This window comes from Pipistrellus kuhlii, unplaced genomic scaffold (genome assembly GCF_014108245.1).
Source record: "Pipistrellus kuhlii isolate mPipKuh1 unplaced genomic scaffold, mPipKuh1.p scaffold_m20_p_2, whole genome shotgun sequence".
Classification (NCBI taxonomy): Eukaryota; Metazoa; Chordata; class Mammalia; order Chiroptera; family Vespertilionidae; genus Pipistrellus; species Pipistrellus kuhlii.
This window is the reverse complement of record NW_023425515.1, coordinates 168581370-168601463: the sequence shown is the minus strand read 5'-3', so window position 1 is coordinate 168601463 and position 20094 is coordinate 168581370. Positions and strand designations below refer to the sequence as shown.

Here is a 20094-nt window from a genome sequence, read left to right as displayed (position 1 = left end):
CATTGATCAGCTGCCTCCTGCACACCTCCTATTGGGGATGTGCCCGCAACCAAGGTACATGCCCTCGACGGGAATCGAACCCGGGACCTTTCAGTCGGGAGGCCAACGCTCTATACACTGAGCCAAAGCAATGAGGGCCCTTCTCATGTTTTCCATGTGATCCCCTTCAACCATGGTGGGTTAAGTTCCTCTGACTCTGAATCTCTCCCACTTCCCTTTCTACCACCAGGCAACCTTTTCTTGCTTTTCCAGCTCATGTGACTAGACTGTCATACTGTTCTTCTCCCCTGGGCCTGTCTGGAATACACCCTCCACCACCCTGCTTCACCTGTCGCACATTCTTTGATGCTCCCCTTAAATGTAACGTCAGTCAAGAAGAATTCCCAGGACCACCCCTCCTCACCCACGCTCAGATATCTTAGCCAGGAGATAACATACAAAGAAGGAATTATGTACAAATATTATAAATGAAGTGATAAAAAGTTATCACTGGCAGGTTATATAACTGTCTACCTAGAAAAGCCAAGAGAATGGACTGTAAAAGCATCATTAATAACTAATAAGAAGTAGGTGATTATAAGATTAAATTAAAAACTTCTTAAAAACTGTACCAGCAATAACCAATTAGAAAATGTAAGGGGAGGGGGATCCATTCATGATGGCAACAAAATCTATAAAATATCTAAAAATAAACTTAGGAGGGAATGGGCAAGATTTGTACCAAAGGACATAAAAGATACAAATACATTCAATCGTGGAAACATGTCAATCCTCCTGAAGTGTCAGTTCTCTATAAATTCAGTCTAACTCCAGTCAAAATCCGTGACTATTTTTTAAATCTAAAATTAATCCAAATACTTCATGCCCAAGAGGAGCCAATAATTTTTTTAAGTGAAAATAATGAGATGAGGATTTGCTTTACCACCGAGTACTGTGATGCGACTGGAGCGTTCTTATAAGGAAACTACTGCGTTCCGATATAGCTTAAACATACGGGTCCAAACACTGAAGACATTTTTCAACGGCCACATTCACTCTGGAGCCCAAAGACCAAGCACAGGTCCCGCTTAGCGGTCTGACAAAGCGGCCAACACCGGCACCACGCCCAGCTCAGGACGGCTGCCTATAAAGCTGGACTTCTGATGCTGGGCCCAGCTCCCCTTTCTCAGGGGGTCGGTCCTCTTCGCCCCGTCTGGTCTGGGGCCTGAGCAGCCTCTAGATCACATGTGTCAAACACAAGGCCTGCGGGCCAAATCCGTCCCGCCAGGCCTTGCAATGTGGCCCGCACCGCGCTGTCATCACTGCACTCCGCTGCGTTTCCATCACAATGACAGTTTATGACTGTTCAGTAAACCATTCGGCCCGCGATTTAGGCTGGATTTTAGATTTTGGCCCCTTCTCTGATTGAGTTCGACACCCCTACTCTAGATCGTGCTCCCGCTGTGCTGCCAGCGCGGGGTCCCGGGCAACCCCTGGGGGGCAGGAGCAGGCATGGCGACGCACTCCACATCAGGTCTCCGATTCGTTTTCCAGGGAGCCGGAGGAAGGGCGTTTGGAAGTTGTGGTTACTTTTGGCAGACATGCCATAGCGCTGAAGATTCTCCTTTCGGTGGAAGACGACTGGGTTTGCCTTAACTTTCCTTGATGTCCCCTTTGTTGCCACACAACACGGGGGATGCTCGCACCAGATCGCGGTGCCAGGTAGGCACGCTCTCCTTAGTAGGTGGAAGTGACAGCAAACATTAAGGCACGCTGGGCTCGGATGCTTCTCCTGCCCGGCCGTGTTCCACATGCTGAACCAACAGGCCCTGTGCCGTGTGGATCACAGGGACTGCACCTCCATACCCGGGGCGGCTCACCTCTTCTCTAACTCACAGTCAGGTGACGTGCCACGCAGGTCATTCCCCCAGCCCCACCGTCACCGGCCAAAGCAAGTTTGAACTGAACTTGGGTTTTCTTGGAGCGGCCATGGTGATGTCACTTCTGGAACCATCTTGAAAACATTTTTTTTTTTAAATATATTTTATTGATTTTTTACAGAGAGGAAGAGAGAGGGATAGAGAGTTAGAAACATCAATGAGAGAGAGTCATCGATCAGCTGCCTCCTGCACACCCCCCACTGGGGGATATGCCTGCAACCAAGGTACACGCCCTTGACCGGAATCGAACCCGGGACCTTTCAGTCCCCAAGCTGACGCTCTATCCATTGAGCCAAACCGGTTTCGGCTTGAAAACATTTTAATCATGTTCAGATACAAGCATCAGACACCCGACTGAAAACAGACTAGAATAAAGCCTAATAGGCTAGCAGATGGGCGCTGAGGGTGCACTTGACGTCCTTGCACAGCCATGAAGACACAAGGTAACGAGGGGCGGCTGCTGGCTGCAGGCTCTCCTCAGCATGCAGAGGAACACAGCCATCTGGACGCAGCCCCTCCTCACAAATCCATCTCATCTCTTCGGTCCCAAACCAATGCCACAAACACTAGTGCCAGAGACTGTGCGAGGCACAGAGGGCACTAAGACCATCCAACTCAGACCCCTGCCCTAGGCGTTGCCTGTCTTCTCACTTCCTGTTCATTCTTCTACCCAACACCATCTGACCTGGCTTCTGTTTGTTGTTGTTGTTGTTTTTAAATATATATATATATATATATATATATATATATATATATATATATATATATATATATATATTTTTTTTTTTTTTGATTTTTTTTTTTTTTACAGAGAGGAAAGGAGAGAGATAGAGAGCTAGAAACGTCGATGAAGGAGAAACATCGACCAGCTGCCTCCCACACACCCCCCCACCGGGGATGTGCCTGCAACCAGTGTACATGCCCCTGACCGGAATCGAACCTGGGACCTTTCAGTCCACAGACCAACACTCTTACCACTGAGCCAAACCGGCTTCAGCTGACCTGGCTTCTGACTGGCATCGGAAACGGTGAGAAGAGATCCAGCATGGTGCTAAGAGCCCTTTCTCCATTTTCTCTGCCCAGCAATGCCGAGTCACCTTCCAGGACGCTGCTCAAGTCTTCCCTGCTTCCAGCAGCTTTCCTTAAACACAGCCCTCCCATAATACCCCACGCTGACCTCTGTCATAGCTCTTATAAAAAATGTTGTTCATTTTTGTCTTTGCAAAGAATTAGTGTACAGTTTAAAAGCAGAATCCATAACTTAGGTATGTGAATCATCTGCATTTAAAATTTAATCTAATGCATAGCAACAGTGTGTTTAAAATTAAATAAACTTCTAATTATATGGCCCAATGTAGGCATAATTTAGTTTGCACACATTCCAAAAAGTAATATATACTAAAGGTATACTTTGTGTATGTCTATATATATATATATATATATATATATATATGTATATATGTATATATGTATATATATATATATAATTTATAGGTATATAAATATTAAATGTAGAGAAAAGTTTAGTTCACACCGGACCAATGGTATGCATATAAGGTCTTTGGTTAATCTCTTCCCTCGCCCTCTCCCTCTGAGATTCATCAGTCTGTTCCACGTTTCCATGCCTGTGGTTCCCCCTCCTGCATTGAGCGTCTAACCTCTGATGGTCAGTGTGCATTACAGCTACCGGTCAGATGATCACTTGGGCTTTTATATATATATATATATATATATATATATATATATATATGTGTGTGTGTGTGTGTGTGTGTGTGTGTGTGTGTGTGTATGTATGTATATATATATGTGTGTGTGTGTATATATATATATATATATATATATATATATAGATGAGTATTTGTTAAACATTTATATTCTGGCTAAATCCAGGCAGGAAATATGTCTATGATATCACTGCTAGGTATTCAAAAATTATCTGTTCACTGTCCAAATAATAGTATTTGTCAGTAATAGTATACACAAAAAAAGGTAAAGGGGCAATAAGGTACATAAAGCTAGGTTATTTTAATTAACCATAAAAAGAAAACTAATTAAAATGTGAACTCACTGGAACAAACTCACCTAACTCCTGTCATTTCTAAAACATCCTACAATATGGTTTGTGGTTTTGTTTGTTCATGTTTTTCTCAGAATGATACCAGGCAACAACTTTTTGTCTGAAATGTCAGAATTTTGCCAACTTTCAAATATCAGCCATAATGGATGTGAACTCAATTATAATAAAATCACACAGAGCAAAAACCACAAAGTATTTCCTGAGCATGTCTCTTGTGAGTATTTTTGAGCCAAGCTAATTAGAAGTTATTACGTACTATTTATTATCCAGCTTCCCAAACAAGTTACTGAAAAGCTCATTAATTTTTTAATAACATTTTTGTTGAATGTACACCTCCTATTCAGACTTTATGCATGACTAAGCAGATTTAAGTAGTTAGTTAATAATGCAATATATCAAATTATCCTATGCAGAAGAATTGTGCATTTTCTAATTGCAAGTCAATGTAAGGGATAAAATAATTCATATTGCTAATACTCATATATCACTTACTGTGAACTAACTACAGTTCTAAGAGTTTTATATGATTTTACTCACTGAATCTTCTCAACAATCCTATGAAGTTATCATTCCCATTATATAGAGAAGGAACTGAGGCACAGAAAGGTCATAGAGCTAATAAATGGCAGAGCCAGAATTCAAATCCAAATGACCTGGCTTTAGTTATATAACATTTTTCATTTGAAGAGGCAAGAGTTTATCAGAACAAGTAATAAAAAGGAATATTTAGGATTTAAACAAAAATACTACAACAAGCCGAAACTGGTTTGGCTCAGTGGATAGAGCATTGGCCTATGGACTGAAGGGTCCCAGGTTCTATTCTGGTCAAGGGCATGTATCTTGGTTGCATGCACATCCCTGGTGGGGGGGTGGGGGGTGGGCAGGAGGCAGCTGGTAGACGTTTCTCTCTCATTGATGTTTCTAGCTCTCTATCCCTCTTCCTTCCTCTCTGTAAAAAATCAATAAAATACATATTTTTTTAAAAAAAATTACTACAACAAAAGTGAAAAAAAGGAATGGGGAAGGGGAAGGAGGAACATGGTAGATGAAGACCACTTAACAGAAAAAATTTTGTGACAGAACAGATAAAGGTCATTAAGGAAGATCCTCCCAGCTGGCCCACTCCCAAATGGCTCTCTAAGCCAAGAGCAAACTGAGGGCAGAGAGATCAAAGGCAGAGCTCAGGGGAAAACCAGTAAAACAACATTTTAAAAATAAAATTCCATCAGCCCTCATAAACGTGAACAAACTCTTCAATGGAAGAGAGCAAAGCGGGCATTGCTGGAAATACGAGTCATGAAGGACATGCTGGATTAAGAAAAAGAGAGCAAGATAACATGAAAAATAAGTTTAAAAGGAATGCCAAAACAAACCCCCAAAAACATGTAGTGATAGCAGTCATGCCCACCCGCCTCAGTGTTAGAAGCCATTATTATGCACCCGAGTACAGCTATGTGAATAGTTGTTATACTGTATTGCTTAATCATGACAAGAAAAGTCTGTGCATGTTCAGTACAGACTCAGCTATGCAGGCGTAACTACATAGTACATGTCACCACCACCCCCAATATGTTTGATCCTCTGTTGATGGGATCCACAGAGAGAGCAAGCCAACTGTGTATCTCAAAGGGTACTCAAAATGATTCGCCATGGCAGCAAAAGAAAATACCAGCACTCAACCTGGTATTGAAATGCTAAGAGAAATAAGTCAGTTAGAGAAAGACAGGTATCACATGATCGCATTCATGTGTAGGATCTACTAGTAAGTAACAAAGTAAACTGATGAACGGAGCGGATCCGGAGACAGGGGAGCATGGAACAGAGTGCGGAATCTCAGAGGGAAGGCAGGGGAGGGGGGTGGGTGGAAGGTAATCAACCAAAGACCTTGAACGCATGCATGCATAATCCATGGACACAGAAAACAGGGTGCTGAAGGCCTGGGGCAGGCACACTCTAGGGGGTTCATTGGGGGGCGGGGGGGAGCATATGGAATACTTTCAACACTAAATAATTTTTTTTTTTAAGAAAATACCAGAACTCTTGTTTATGAGCTTTATGGACACTGGCCTCCTCACACAGTCCCTATGCCATCTGCTTGTGGCGCGTGGGGCCCGGGAAGTGTGAAAGCTCCGCAGCACGGGGGGCACTGTGCCACGGCTCATCTGTGATGCAGAGCAGCTCACGGGCCACAAAATGGCATCAACGTGGCCAGTTTCAGAAGAAAATGGATCTTTTTAATAAGATCACAACTAAACTTGACAGTGAGATGGTGAGTAACCATGAAAACTCTTGCACCTCAAAGAAGTTCTCTGGTTATCAACTGGTCAAGTGCATATAAGATTTCTGGAACTTAAAGAGCATGTGTAAGGTAGGGGAGGGTGGCGGGAAGGGGGAGAGATCAACCAAAGGACTTGTGTGCATGCATGTAAGCCTAACCAATGGACACAGACACCAGGGGGGTGAGGGCATGAGTGGGGGTGGGGGTGGGGGATAATGGGGGAATAAGGACACATATGTAACACCTTAATCAGTAAAGAAGATTTTTTAAAGAGCATTTGTATATTTTTCTCTTACAAAAATACTAGTGTTCCAAGTTCAATGACCTTTTCTGGGATGACAAACATCTCTTAGAAGGATGTACCTAGCAGATATTCCAAAAATGCACATATCTGTCCTTTCAAAATATAGGAGGTCTCAACAAAAGGTAGAAACTTAAAAAAAAAAAAAAACTATACTGAGTGCATTTTAAAAATATGTGTCAATTTTTCTATCATTAGGTTTTTGTTGCCAAAAAGATGTAAAAGAGTGTGTTTTGTTTGTTTGTTTGTTTGAATGACACATAAAAACTCTCAGATCTGCCCTGCCCAGGTGGCTCAGTGGGTTGGAGCATCATCCCACACACCAAAGGGTGGTGGGTTCGATTCTTAGTCTGGACACATACAAAGGTTTCGGGTTCGATACCGGTTTGGGGTGTGTACAGGGGGTAACCAATCTCTCTCTCTTTCTCTCTCTCTCTCTCTCCCATTTCTTTCTCTCTCTTTAAAATCACTTTTTAAAAAATAATAAAATAGCCAAAACCGGTTTGGCTCAATGGATAGAGCGTCAGCTTGGGGACTGAAGGGTCCCGGGTTCGATTCCGGTCAAGGGCATGTACCTTGGTTGCAGGCATATCCCCAGTAGGGGATGTGCAAGAGGCAGCTGATCGATGACTCTCTCTCATCGATGTTTCTAGCTCTCTATCTCTCTCTCTTCCTCTCTGTACAGAATCAATAAAATATATATATTAAAAATAATAATAATAATAATAATAATAATAAAATAAAAACCCTCACATCTGTATGCCAGTTTTCAAATTGTGATCCAAGACCCCCAAACCCATCAGTGAGTCCACAGATTTAAAACCTTTTTCATAAGAATCACCAGGCAGTATTTGCCTTGTTCACTCTCATTCTCTCAGAGTTTTCTCCAGCAGAGTTTTCCAGAGGCTAATGTGGTCTGTGCTTGTGTATTCCTGTGATTTAAAATTTTTCTCAGTAATTTTGGGACATTAAATATCAATAGATAAACCTACAAAAATGAAAACTCTTTGGAGTCTTAAATAATTTTTTAATTTGTAAAGGAGTCCTGAGAATCACTAATATACACTTTAAAACTTAGTAACTGAATTTTCTTAACCTATGTTTAATATATTTCAAACACAAGGTTTCAGTGGCTTTTCAAGTCATGTTAAGAATGCATTAACATGCCATCTTTCCATTGTTCTGTAAGAAAACTGACATCAAGAAAAAGAGAAATTTACTGACATGTAGACAAATAACAAGACAGTAGATGACATTCAATCAGAATAACATAAATTAAGTTGTGCGGGAGTTCAGAGAGGAGGAATTCCTGTCAGCCAGGATGACCAGGGAGGAACCTAATGGAGAACAAATCTAAATTAAAACCCCATTATCCTCTTTAAAAACACGTTCAGGAGAATGAGGAGGAGCACATGTCAGGGGGAGGCAGGCAGCAATAACAATGACGGCAGGCTGAAGGAAAAGTGCATACATTTTAGCAGCCCAAGCAGTGGGCACACAATAACATCAGTGTCACAAGGGTATGCACACATGCATGTGGGACTTCTGAGTGCGGGCTGGGACAGCTGAATAGCCATATGCAATCTATTAGCAATTAAAGAATGTTTAAGTTGGTATGATATTCACATCAATTCTTCTCTTCTCAATCTCAGAATAATTCCCTCATGTCTAGCACTCCCAAACCAGCATCGTCAATCACTTAAGATGTATAAATAAAACAATAATGTTGGCAGTGATTATCTCTAGATGGTGGGATTTAAGGCTAATGATCACTTATTATGAACCAGGTAATATACTAAACATTAGGAATCCTAAAGCTAGTGTTTTTATTATAAGACGTACCTTATATGTCTAATAGCATAGTACTTTATGTGTCTAATAGCACAGTACCAGGGTTTTTTTTATTATAAGAGGTACTATAAGTCTGGTGCATGAATTTGTGCACCAGTGGGATTCCTTGGCCTGTCCAGCAGGATCGGGCCAAAACCAGCTCTCCAGCATCCCCCAAAGGGCCCAGATTGCAAGAAGGCACAGGTCAGGCCGAGAGATCCCACCGGTGCACAATCAGGGCTAGAGAAGGATGTGGGAGGTTGGCCAGCTGGAAGGGACAGCAAGAGGGCTCAAGGGCACGTCTGGCTCAGTCCCGATTGGCCACACCCCAGCAGCAAGCTAACCTACCAGTCAGAGAGTCTGCCCCCTGGTGGTCAGTGCATGTCATAACGAGCAGTTGAGCGACCTTAGCATATCATGAGCATATTACACTTTGGTTGAATGGAGACCAGACCACCAGACACTCAACATATTAGGCTTTTATTATATAGGATATGTCTAACAGCACAATACCTATGCATTTCACTGAGCCACGCAACCTTGAAAGATGAGTATTTTTATCCCAATTTTAAAAATTTGAGAACCAAGAAGACACAGATTTTCTGCCCATAGTTATACCACAGAAACTGGTGAAGCCTTGACCAAAATCCTGGCCTACTGACTCATATACATTGAGTGGCCAGATTATTATGATCTCTGAACACATAATAATCTGGCCACTCAGTGTATATAATAAAAGGCTAATATGCAAATTGTTCCCTCAACCAGGAGTTCCACCAGCAGGCAGGCTGGCCAACCGCCCATGTCCCCTCCCTTTGGTCAGGCTGGCTGGACTCCACCCATGCACAAGTTCATACACACACACACACAGAGTGGCCGAATTATTATGACCACCCAATCAGTATTTCATCGGGCCACCTTTTGCCTTCTTGGCATTGACTCCACGAGATGTTGAAAGGTGATGCGAGGAATCTGACACCATGCCTGATGAATAGCACTCTCCAGTTCTGTGAGATTTGATGGTTGTGGAACCAGCTATCTGATGGCTCTTTTAACTTCGTCCCACAAATGCTCAGTTGGATTGAGATCTGGTGATTGTGGGGGCCACCTAAGCAAGGTAAGGTCTCCCTCATGTTCTTGAAACCACTCCTGCACAATACGAGCACCGTGGCATGGCGCATTGTCTTGTTGGAAGAAGCCATCTCCATTGGGATACACCGTCAACATAATAGGATGAACTTGATCAGCAACAATATTAGGTATGTTGTGCTATTCAGAAGTTGTTCCACACGAATTAAAGGGCCCAAATCATGCCAGAAAACCATGCCCCAAACCATAACACTTGAAGGGTTGTACTCATGCATGTGGGATGTGCATGCTTTCATGCTGTTTGCACAAAATTCTCACTCTGGCATCTGCATGATACAACTGGAAACGTGATTCATCGAACCACATGACTTTTTTCCAATGTTCATCTGTCTAACCCTTGTGTTCCTGTGCGAATTGGAGACGTTTTATCTTGGTAACTGCAGACAGCAAAGGTGTTCAAACAGGCTTTGGCTTCCATATCCCATACGATGCAGCTAATTTGCCTACAAACATCAGGTGGTTACAATAATCTGGCCACTCAGTGTACCGTCCTCTCCTCTAGTCCTAGGAAGGACATGGACATGGTCTTCATTTACTGCGGCGGCCTCACTAGAATCCTTCCACCAGTCTCCCCTCATTCTAATCTCTCCTCGTACGTAAATATTTTATGCCTCTTGTGTAGGAGGCACGGTACTGTGGTTGCAAACCGCAGAACTTCCCATTTCAGGGAAGTAGGATGTTCGCTCCTTGGCTTCCGTCACCTGCAGTGATCCTCTGGAAAGGGAAAGCGGATAAAGTGACTTCCCACCTTGGAATCCTCCAAGTGGCTGCTGATCACCTGCAACCCAGAGCTGCAGCTTCAGGCCTTCGCCATCTGACCTCTGCAGCCTCCACACACGCCCCGAGCACAGCCTGACCTCTTATCCTTCAGGCATCTTCAGGACGCAGTCACCTTTCGTGTATCTAGGTCACTGTGTACATGGTTTCCTGTCTGAAGAGCTTTGTAAACCCACATCCACCCAAGTGATTCTTCAAGGCCGGGGCTAGGTGTGAGCTTCTGGAAAACCACTATTTATGTTCCCAGTGTGCCCACAGGAGATTCCCACAAACACCCTCATTACAGTGTATGCTCACTGCTACTTTACAGGGTCTCCGAGGCCAGGGACATGCCTTTCCTGTTCATCATGCCAGGACCCAGCCCAGCACAGAACTCGTGCTCAGTAAATAGTTGTGGGATGACAAGCGTGCCTAGTCCAGTGGGAGACACAAACATACATACGATGAAGTAAAGGTTGATAGGTGGCAAGAATGCCACTCAAGAAAGGGAAAAACGGTAGGAAGCCCTGGGGGAAACTTCTCCCTCCATCCCCGGAATCGCCTTACCTGATTTCTCAGTTTTTTTCAAATCCTGCTGCTGCCGCTGATGACGACAATGAGCATGATTGTGAGTGCCTACTCTGAGCCAGGTACTGTGTGAGGCACTTTACATAAACCAACTCACCGAATCCTCCTAACTGCCATGTGCATTTCACTGATAAGGAAACTCCGGCTCAAGAATAAGACACTTGCCGAAACCGGTTTGGCTCAGTGGTAGAGCGTCGGTCTGCGGACTGAAAGGTCCCAGGTTCGATCCCAGTCAAGGGCATGTACCTTGGTTGCGGGCACATCCCCGGTCGGGGGTGTGCAAGAGGCAGCTGGTCGATGTTTCTCTCTCATCGACGTTTCTAGCTCTCTATCCCTCTTCCTTCTTCTCTGTAAAAAATCAATAAAATATATTAAAAATAAATAAATAAATAAATAAATAAATAAAATAAAAATCAATAAAACTTAAATCATTTCATTTAAAAAAAAATTTAAAAAAGAATAAGACACTTGCTCCATGTCAGACAATGAGTGGCAGAGCCAAGATTTCAAACCAGGCCTTGCCTAACCGGTTTGGCTCCGTGTACAGAGCATTGGCCTGCGGACTGAAGGGTCCCAGGTTTGATTAAGGTCAAGGGCATGTACCTTGGTTGTGGGTACATCCCCAGGAGGGGGTGTGCAGGAGGCAGCTGATGGATGTTTCTCTCTCATCAATGTTTCTGACTCCATCTCCCTTCCTCTCTGTAAGAAAATCAATAAAATATATTTAAAAAACAAAGCAAAACACAGGCCTTATCTCCTGAACCAGGGCTCCAAAGAGTATTCTTTGCTTCTATTCTTCATCAAAAGTAAAATCTCCTTCCCAGTTATCAAAGTTTGATAGACTCGTCTAACCAGTTTGGCTCAGTGGATAGAGCGTTGGCCAGTAGACTGAAGGATCCCGGGTTCGATCCCAGGTTCGTCAAGGGCATGCACCTGGGGTGCGGGCACATCCCCAGTGGGGCGTGTCCAGGAGGTGGCTGATAGGTGTTTCTCTCTCATCGATGTTTCTAACTCTCTATCCCCCTCCCTTCCTCTCTGTAAAAATATCAATAAAATATATATTTTTAAAAAGTTTGATAGACTCAATTGAACCCAGTTAAACCAACAAAGTTAAAGATTCCTTTTTTTTTTTTTTTAAGATTCCTTTTTATATTAACCATGCAAGTGAAAATTTATCTCAATTTATTACACACCTCCTGGCTTTTTTAAATTAACATTTGATTTTTAGAAAGAGAGGAAGGGAGATGGATAGAGAAGGAGAAACATCAATGAGAGCCGAGACCGGTTTGGCTCAATGGATAGAGCATCAGCTTGGGGACTGAAGGGACCCAGGTTCGATTCCAGTCAAGGGCATGTACCTTGGTTGCGGGCATATCCCCGGTGGGGGGTGTGCAAGAGGCAGCTGATCAATGACTCTCTCTCATCGATGTTTCTGGCTCTCTATCTCTCTCCCTTCTTCTCTGTACAAAATCAATAAAATATATTTTTTTAAAAAGAAAAAAAAAAAAAACATCAATGAGAAACGTCAACGATCAGCTGCCTCCTGCACACCCCCTAATGGGGATGGAGCCCACAACCGAGGCATCTGCCCTGACCACGAATCAAACCAGCAACCACTTGTTTCATGGATCGTCGCTCAGCAACTGAACCACACCAGCCTGGCCTGGCTTCTTAAGCTGAAAACCTTAAATGTAATTTAACTTTCTGGATGCCTCATGGCCATTCCTGTGTCCATTACTGAGGATGCTGGGACACAGTGTCCCCTTAGGAATGACTGCGCTGGGACAGAACAGATCGCCTGGTATCCTGTGAGCACTTATAATGCTCATAATGCGGTTCCCAATCCACCCTCAAGCCCATGCCTAACGCTGAGCTATTATTTCTTGCTACTGTCAAAGTCTGTCTCTAGTAACCCATCTGCTTTTGCTCCCTCTAATCTTCTGTGAGCCATGGTACTCATAGAGATGTCATAGTCCTTTGTGCTACTCACAAGCCATTTCTGCCCCTCTGCTTCCCAAGCACATGCTCAGGCTGCAATTCGTTGTGCTTTTTAAAATATACTTTACTGATCCTTTACAGAGAGGAAGAGAGAGAGATAGAGAGTTAGAAACATCGATGAGAGAGACTCATTGATCAGCTGCCTCCTGCACACCCCCTACAGGGGATGTGCCCGCAACCAAGGTACATGCCCTTGACCGGAATCGAACCTGAGACCTTTCAGTCCGCAGGCCGATGCTCTATCCACTGAGCCAAACTGGTTTCGGCTCCTTGTGCTTTTTTAAAGTTGGGCATGGCCAGCCCTAGCCACGTCGCTCAGATGGATAGAGCATCATCCCAAGGTTGTGGATTTGATTCCTGGTCAGGGCACAACAAATCAATGTCAAATTGATGTTTCTCTTTCTTCTCTCTCCTCCTTCTCCTTCTCCTTCTCTCTCTCCCTTCCTTCCTCCCTTTCTTTTCCTCTCCCATCAATACATTAAACATAATTTAAATCTAAACTCAGGCATGGCCATGTCAGCCAATGAAATGTGAATGAAAGTGACACATGCCACTGTGGGACAGAAACTTTAAAAGCCAGTTACCCTGAGCACCATCTTACCGTCGATCAAAATTATCATGGAAATATCGTGTTAAATGGAGTTTCCATCAGCCTGGGTCCGAGTGACTGTGAGGAGCAGAGCTCCCTGTGACCTTGTGTTGGGCATGTGGACGGAAAGAGAAGTCCACTTTCATTCTGCTAAGCCGCTCAAGTCGTGAGGGTTCTTGTTCATGCAGCCTAACCCAGGCTCCAAACCAGTGCACCAGATCCCCCAGTAAGCAATTCTCTCACACAGTCACTCTGTTTACAGATTTTGTGATGAATATTTTGTTGGCACAAGGAACTCTTCTTTGCAGCCATCCTGGTTCAAAGCTATATTCAATATAAAATGTACTTGCCAAGCACCTACTATGTACAAAACACTGTGCTAGATGAGAAGACAGCCCTTGTCTTGAAAGAACTTCAGTCTGGGATTGGCCACTGTGCCAAAACGGCAGACTCCGGCCTTGTAATGGTTTCAACAAGAGACAAGTCCCATCTAGATGGGGAGAAGAGTACAGGAAGGTTTCAAAGGAAATTTCTTATCAAGTGGCCCTGAAACATGAGTGAGAACCAACAACTAGAGATTGAAGGGGTCACTGAAGATAGAAAAGGCAACATGAGCAAAGATACAGAGCACAAAGAGCAAACGGTTCCGCAGATCTGGAAAACATAATGAAACCTAAGGGAATGGCAAAAAACAAATTTACCCATACTGCCCAGGCCAGGCTTGGTCTGTGTTCAATTCAACAGACAGCAGAGCCGTTAAATCTTGGCGAGGGAAGTGAGGTATCCGAAAGCGATGGTACACAGGACGAATGGGAGGAAAGAAAAAAATGTCAGGGGGTGTCTGCAGTAATTCAACAGAATGGTAATCCAAAGGCCCAAACTCGGTGTGATGAGAGTGGGCACAGAAAGAAGCAGATGCCAGAAATAGTGCAGAGGCAGTATCACAAGACTCTGCGTCCCAGCTGGTTAGGCTCAATGGATAGCGCATCATCAGCCTATGGAAGGGTTCTGGGTTGGACTCCCGTCAAGGGCACAAACCTTGGTTGCAGGTTCTGGAGGCAACCAATCAATGTGTCTCTCTCACACTGATGTTTCTTTCTGTCTATCTCTCCCCCTCCCTTCCACTCTCTCTAAAAAAATCAGTGGAAAAATATCCTCGGTGAGGGTAGAAAAGAGACCCAGCAAACGCTGAAGCCAGGGGGAGAAAAACACCACAGCTGGAGTTAGTCAGCAAAGTAATAAGGTGCTGCTGTGCCTCTTTTCTAATGGCTGGCTGCCTGTCTTCTGACGTAACTACTACTTGTTTATCCTTTGCTCCATCTAGGAAAAGTTGCTTCTTTTAAAAAAATAATAATAAATAAATATGTGTGTGTGTGTGTGTGTGTGTGTGTGTGTGTGTTGACTTTTTACAGAGAGAAACACAGAGCTAGAAACATTGATGAGAGAGAAACATCAATCAGCTGCCTCCCGCACACCCTCCACAGGGGGTACACCCGCAACCAAGGCACATGTCCCTGACCGGAACCGAACCTGGGTCCTTTCAGTCTGCTCTATCCACTGAGCCAAACCCGCCAGGGCAGAAAAGTTGCTTTTTGACTTGAAACTATCTTACAGCTGCTTTTTCCAACAGGAAACTCCCTGGAACCACCACAAGCATTCCAGGTTCTCTCCCCTGCCGCCTTTACCATCCTGGCTTCCTCATTTCCTCACTTCTTCCCCATCATCCACCCAGGCCTTCCCACTCATGCTCAACGGAACTCCTTTTCCTGCAGTCTTATAGTGTCCGCTGCCTCAGCATTCCAGAGGCCGTATCATTAGTTACCAATTTCCAGGTGCTCTTTATTCCCACAATTTATAGGCCCATTAGAGTAAGTCTTGAGTTCCCCACACCTGTCTGTATTGCTTTGCACCCAATATATACTCAACAGACACTATGGATTATCCAAAACCAATTAGTTTCTAAGAATATGCACATCTTACTTCCTCATGTGACCTGTGAAATGGAGAGATTCATCACTAAATACTTCAAAATGTCCTTCAGTGAAGACTCTTTAATCTTAAGAGCTGCTATATTCCCTTTAGAGATTTGAAAATATCCTCTTGTCACAGATTTTTGTGCCAGCTTCCGTTTAATCCTTTGACTTGAAGGTATATCACCGGTCAGTGATCATCACTCCAGGGTGACTATGACCTAGAAATAACCACTTTCCCATGCTGATTACTTTACTTTCAGAATCCTAATAAGTGCATTTTTTCCCACCTTCCTGTTCCAATTAGCCAAAGTATATATATAGATTATGGATTTTCAGCCTTTTCATCTCATGGCACACCTAAACTAACTACTAAAATTCTGCTGCATACCAGAAAATTTTATATTTTTTTGCTGATTGGACCAAAAAAAAAATGGTGAAATTTTAATTCATTCACACCGGATAGCTATTTTTGTGTTGGCTGATGTCCTTTGTTGTTTTACAAGCTAAGGGAAAAGAGGTCAGTACCCCTGACTAGATAGTGAGTTACTGCATGTTTTAAAAATTCTTGCCGCACACGGACTGAAAATCGCTGGTGTAGATCATTCAAGGTGTATCCACAGAAAAGTGTTTTGTGTGTGTGTGTGTGTGTTAGCAAAGTAACAGCTGCCTTCCCTGGCCCCTCTCCCAATGAACTACAATGATTCCATTGCGTTTCACTCCTTCCCCATGTCAGGGGAACACCAATGTAAACAAAGTTTATTAAGGGATTATAAAAATAGCACGGTTGCAAAAAGGAATCCAAAATATTCGTGGGACACTCTCCTAACCCAACCTCATCACCGAGACATTTCCTCTTGCAAGCGTGAGCGAATAAGCAGCAGGGAGAGGAGTTGGGTGGAAAGGAAGCCAGGGAGGCGCGCTTTGCCAACCAGGCTGGCCCTGGCCCCCTACAGCAAGCACCTGGTGCCAGGAGGGCAGGGAGCGCCGGCCACCCTCCCGGTCCGCCGATGCCCGCCCAGGCTGCCCGCACTTCTCCCCGCTCCGCTCCCCGCGGCCGGGGCCGGCCTGGCCCGTCCTCCCTCCGCGCGCGGGGTCTGCGCGCAATGACCTCGGGCCGTTCGGTCTGGGTCCCGTCCTCCCGCAGGCCTGGCAGCCCCTGCCCCTGCCGGAGGGGGGGGGGGTGGAGGGGGGGGGTCATCCAGGGGTGGGTCTTCCCGCCCGAACCCCCAGGCCCAGCCGGACCTCCCCATCCCCCGGCATGAGCGCGGGGTCGGCGGGGGAGGGGAGGGGAGCGGGCGCGCGGTGACCGTTAGCTGCGGCGGCGGCGGCGGCCGGACAGCGGGACGGGCCTTACCGCAGCGGAGAGGACGGCAGCGGAGCGGCGGCGCCCGGCCGGACGCGGGCGGGAAGGCGGAGGCGGCGGCGGCGGCAGCCGCGGGGGGCCCCGGCGGGCGCCCGGGACGCGGTGGGCGGCATGGGCGCCGCCATAGTGGGGACGCAGCGCCGGGCGGAGCGCGCGGCCGCGGCCGGGGACGGCGGGACCACCAATCCCGCTCTCCGCCGCAGCGCCGGGCCGGGAGGCGGCGGCCGCGGCCAATGGGCGCGCGGAGGCAGGGTGGTGGGCAGGCGCGGGCACCAGCGGCCCAATGGCACGGGAGCCCCGGTTTCCCGGCCCGCCCAGCCCGCCCTCCGCGGGGCCGGGGGATGCGGGCGGTGCGGGGCCGCGGGGGTGCGCGTCCCGCCGGAGGGCTCCTTCCTCCGCGCCTGGCTCCACTGCCCGGAGGCGCGCGCTCTGATGCCCGCAGGGCTCCTGCCCGCCGGCGCCACCCAGCCTCTCCGAGACCTGTCCCTTCACCCGTGCGGTGGGCACAGCCGGGCGGCCACGGCGTTCCGCCCTGAAGAACGCTGCCAGGACGTTTCCCGAGGCCCATGGCTTTGGACCTCCAGGGACTGGGCGACCCTGCCCAGCCCCATCGAGTGGGGTGAGAGTGGACGGGGTTCCCAAGCTGCGCTTCAGTACCATCCATTTCAGAGCCTGGCACAAAAAAAAAAAAAAAAAAAAAAAATGTGCGGGGACAGGACCGCTCCGCCCCGTCCCGTTTAGCCTTTATAGCTCTGGAGGTCCTGGCTCTGACTCACTCCACTCCTCTCTGGCTCTGACTCACTCCACTCCTCAGCCCAGCAGGTGGAAAGAGGTTCAGTCCGGCTGCAGTCCTTGGTTGCCAACCCAAAAATCCTAAAAGGAGGGCAGTTTGCCCTGGCAAACAGGCCGGCCTCTGGGAGCCGCCTGCCTGACAGGCTGGCAGTGAGGGAGTTCCGAACTGCAGGTTGTGTATGACCAAAATAAAAGGCATGAACTTCCTAGAAAAATGGATAAGAACTCGGCTGGGATAAGATCGAGAATCCCAGCTCTGCAGGTGCTCTAAGGAAGGCGGGTCTGGAGGAGGGGACTCCGCCAAGTCTGGGGAGGTGTTCCTCTCCTCCAGAGGCTCGGCTCACCAACCCACCAAGGCCTGCCTCTGCCACCTTACCCAGTGACCCCCCGGGGAATCGGTGGGTGCTGCACAAAAACCCAACCTCCCTTTCTTGGCCCCAGGAGGGAGCTGGCATAGAATAGTGTCTTTGAAACCCACTGCTCCACCCCTCAGAATGGAGCCGAGGACACCCAGGGACCAACTGGAGCAGCTGTGCTGTGCCCAGGCTCTGCACTGCCCAGGCCCTGCACCACCACCACCACCACCACCACCACCCCCCACGCCTCCTGGCCTGCTGCTGAGCTGTCCCTGTCCACCTGGACCTCAGGGGCACACCAGGCACCGGGACCAGGTCTTCCTGCAGGGAAGCTTCTCGCCAACTAGACAGCACAGAGCAGCTTCGAGACGCCCTGGGACTCCTCTGGGGGTCAAGTCCCTTGCTCTTCTAGCACCTAAGATGTACTCCCTTTCAAGCTGGCGCCATGTTTGTATGGAACCGAGGTTCTGGGATGAACTTGACCGGCTCAATGAAACGAGCCAGAAGTGAGACCAAATTCAGCTCTACAAGCTGACTGGTGGTCTGGTCTTCCCTTTACTACCCCTCCTTCTGGTCTCTAAAGCAGGGGAAACGGCGCTCAAGGCCTGAGGTGCCTCTGCTCCCTGTCCCACCACGCTACAGCGCCAGAACTTGTCAAGGAATCTTGTCAAGATTCAGGACAGCTTCCTGGATCTTTCCACACAGTCTTCTTCATACATGGCCCCGCACAGAGGCACGCCTCTAGACTCACACCCAGCCTGACCCTGGGCCACTCCGGCTCCTTGGGGCAGACACAGCCACCCTCTGCTTACGACATTTTATTGCTAAAAGACAAGATGCACCAGTTTTCAAAATAATTTGGTTTATAGCGTTCATAAGTAACAAAAACCAGGGAAATATTATAAATCTGATTCTTGTATAGACAGAGTACAGGTGTGAAGCCCTCCAATCCTGGGCCCAGGCAAACAAATTCATGAGGAGCAAAATCCTGTTTAACCCCTTCAGTGTTGCCCCCTGTCCCACCCCTCCCCCCATATCCACTCCCTCCCATCCCCAGACCAGGGGCAAACCAGCCCCTGGCCACCAGTGGCCCCAATTCATCTCCACCCTCCCAGCTCCCACACTGATTGCAGTTTTCTGTTGAATCACCACCAGGCTCTGCCTGCTCCCATCATTCAGATCCTCCTGCATGGAATTCCCCACCCACACCCTCCAATACTGTGCCACGGGGGCTCGGTGTCTAGAGAGAGATGTGGGCACACACGTGTGTTACCCCTCTCTTCTTCAAGAGGGGGCAAAGAGGTGGCCTTAGCTCCTTGGTATCTCAACACTGCAGCTCTGCCAGCATTCCCTGGAGGCAGTTCAAGGGACAGACGCCACACTCATCTCCAGCCAACCCCAGGGACCCTTATTCAGCTCAGCTGAGGGCAGAATTTCACATTTTGTTTGCCCTGGACAGGCAAAGGAAGTAAAGGCCAGGGGCTGGCAAAAGCTGGTACAGACCACACACACACACACACACACACACACACACACGCACGCACACACACGAGCGCGCACACACGCACATAAATACAAAAGGGGGAAGGGAGGGAGGGCAAGCACCGGCACCTCTTCCTAGCGGGTGCAGGTGACCATTAGGAAACTAAGTCCTGGGCCAAGAACGGGGCAGCCAGTCCAGCGAGCACAGTCGACCCCGTTGGAGACCACGCGGCCGCAACGTTCCAGTGCTCAGCCCCTCGGCGGGCGCTCAGCGGCTGCTGCCACAGGTCCAAGAACGGCTTATCCTTTCCCTGGAGGTGGGCGGGATGAGGGTGGGGTGAGACGATGATGGGGTTGGTTCTTTCATTCCTCTGCATTTTACAACTTCATTTTAGAGACGTCAGAGTTCGAAGGGTCTGCTGTGCTGCGGAGCCTCCAGAGGGTCCTCGCCCGCCGTGGGGGCCGGGACTCTCCTGGCTCCTGGAAGCACCTACTCCATGATGGCCCGGTACAGCGCCGGCTCAATGTAATCTTCCCGGTATCTCGAGTTGATAACGCGCTGCCGTTTCTTCTCCTGTTTAACCTCCTTCTCCGTGAAAATCTCGTTGAAGCGCATGTCTGAGGCTACCGACTACAGAAGAAT

General features: G+C 47.2%; 2 protein-coding genes across 9 annotated transcripts in view; both read right to left on the bottom strand.

The window, feature by feature from the left end:
- Positions 1-17049, bottom strand: part of ST3GAL3 (ST3 beta-galactoside alpha-2,3-sialyltransferase 3) — a 169386-nt gene extending 152337 nt beyond the window's left edge. For 3 of the 6 annotated variants that reach the window (XM_036446512.2, XM_036446513.2, XM_045584729.1), the window contains exon 1: positions 16813-17042. The gene's annotated coding sequence lies outside the window, so the exon portion shown is untranslated. Of the gene's footprint in view, positions 1-16812 lie in introns of all 6 variants that reach the window. The other 3 variants (XM_045584725.1, XM_045584726.1, XM_045584728.1) reach the window with 3 other exon arrangements.
- A 1765-nt stretch (positions 17050-18814) lies between these two features.
- The window catches only part of KDM4A (lysine demethylase 4A), a 42500-nt gene continuing 41220 nt past the window's right edge, over positions 18815-20094 (bottom strand). For all 3 annotated transcript variants that reach the window (XM_036446508.2, XM_036446509.2, XM_036446507.2), the window contains exon 22: positions 18815-20082. In XM_036446508.2, the coding sequence (XP_036302401.1) occupies positions 19942-20082 (141 nt within the window). In that variant the 3' untranslated portion in view covers positions 18815-19941. The remainder of the gene's footprint in view (positions 20083-20094) is intronic.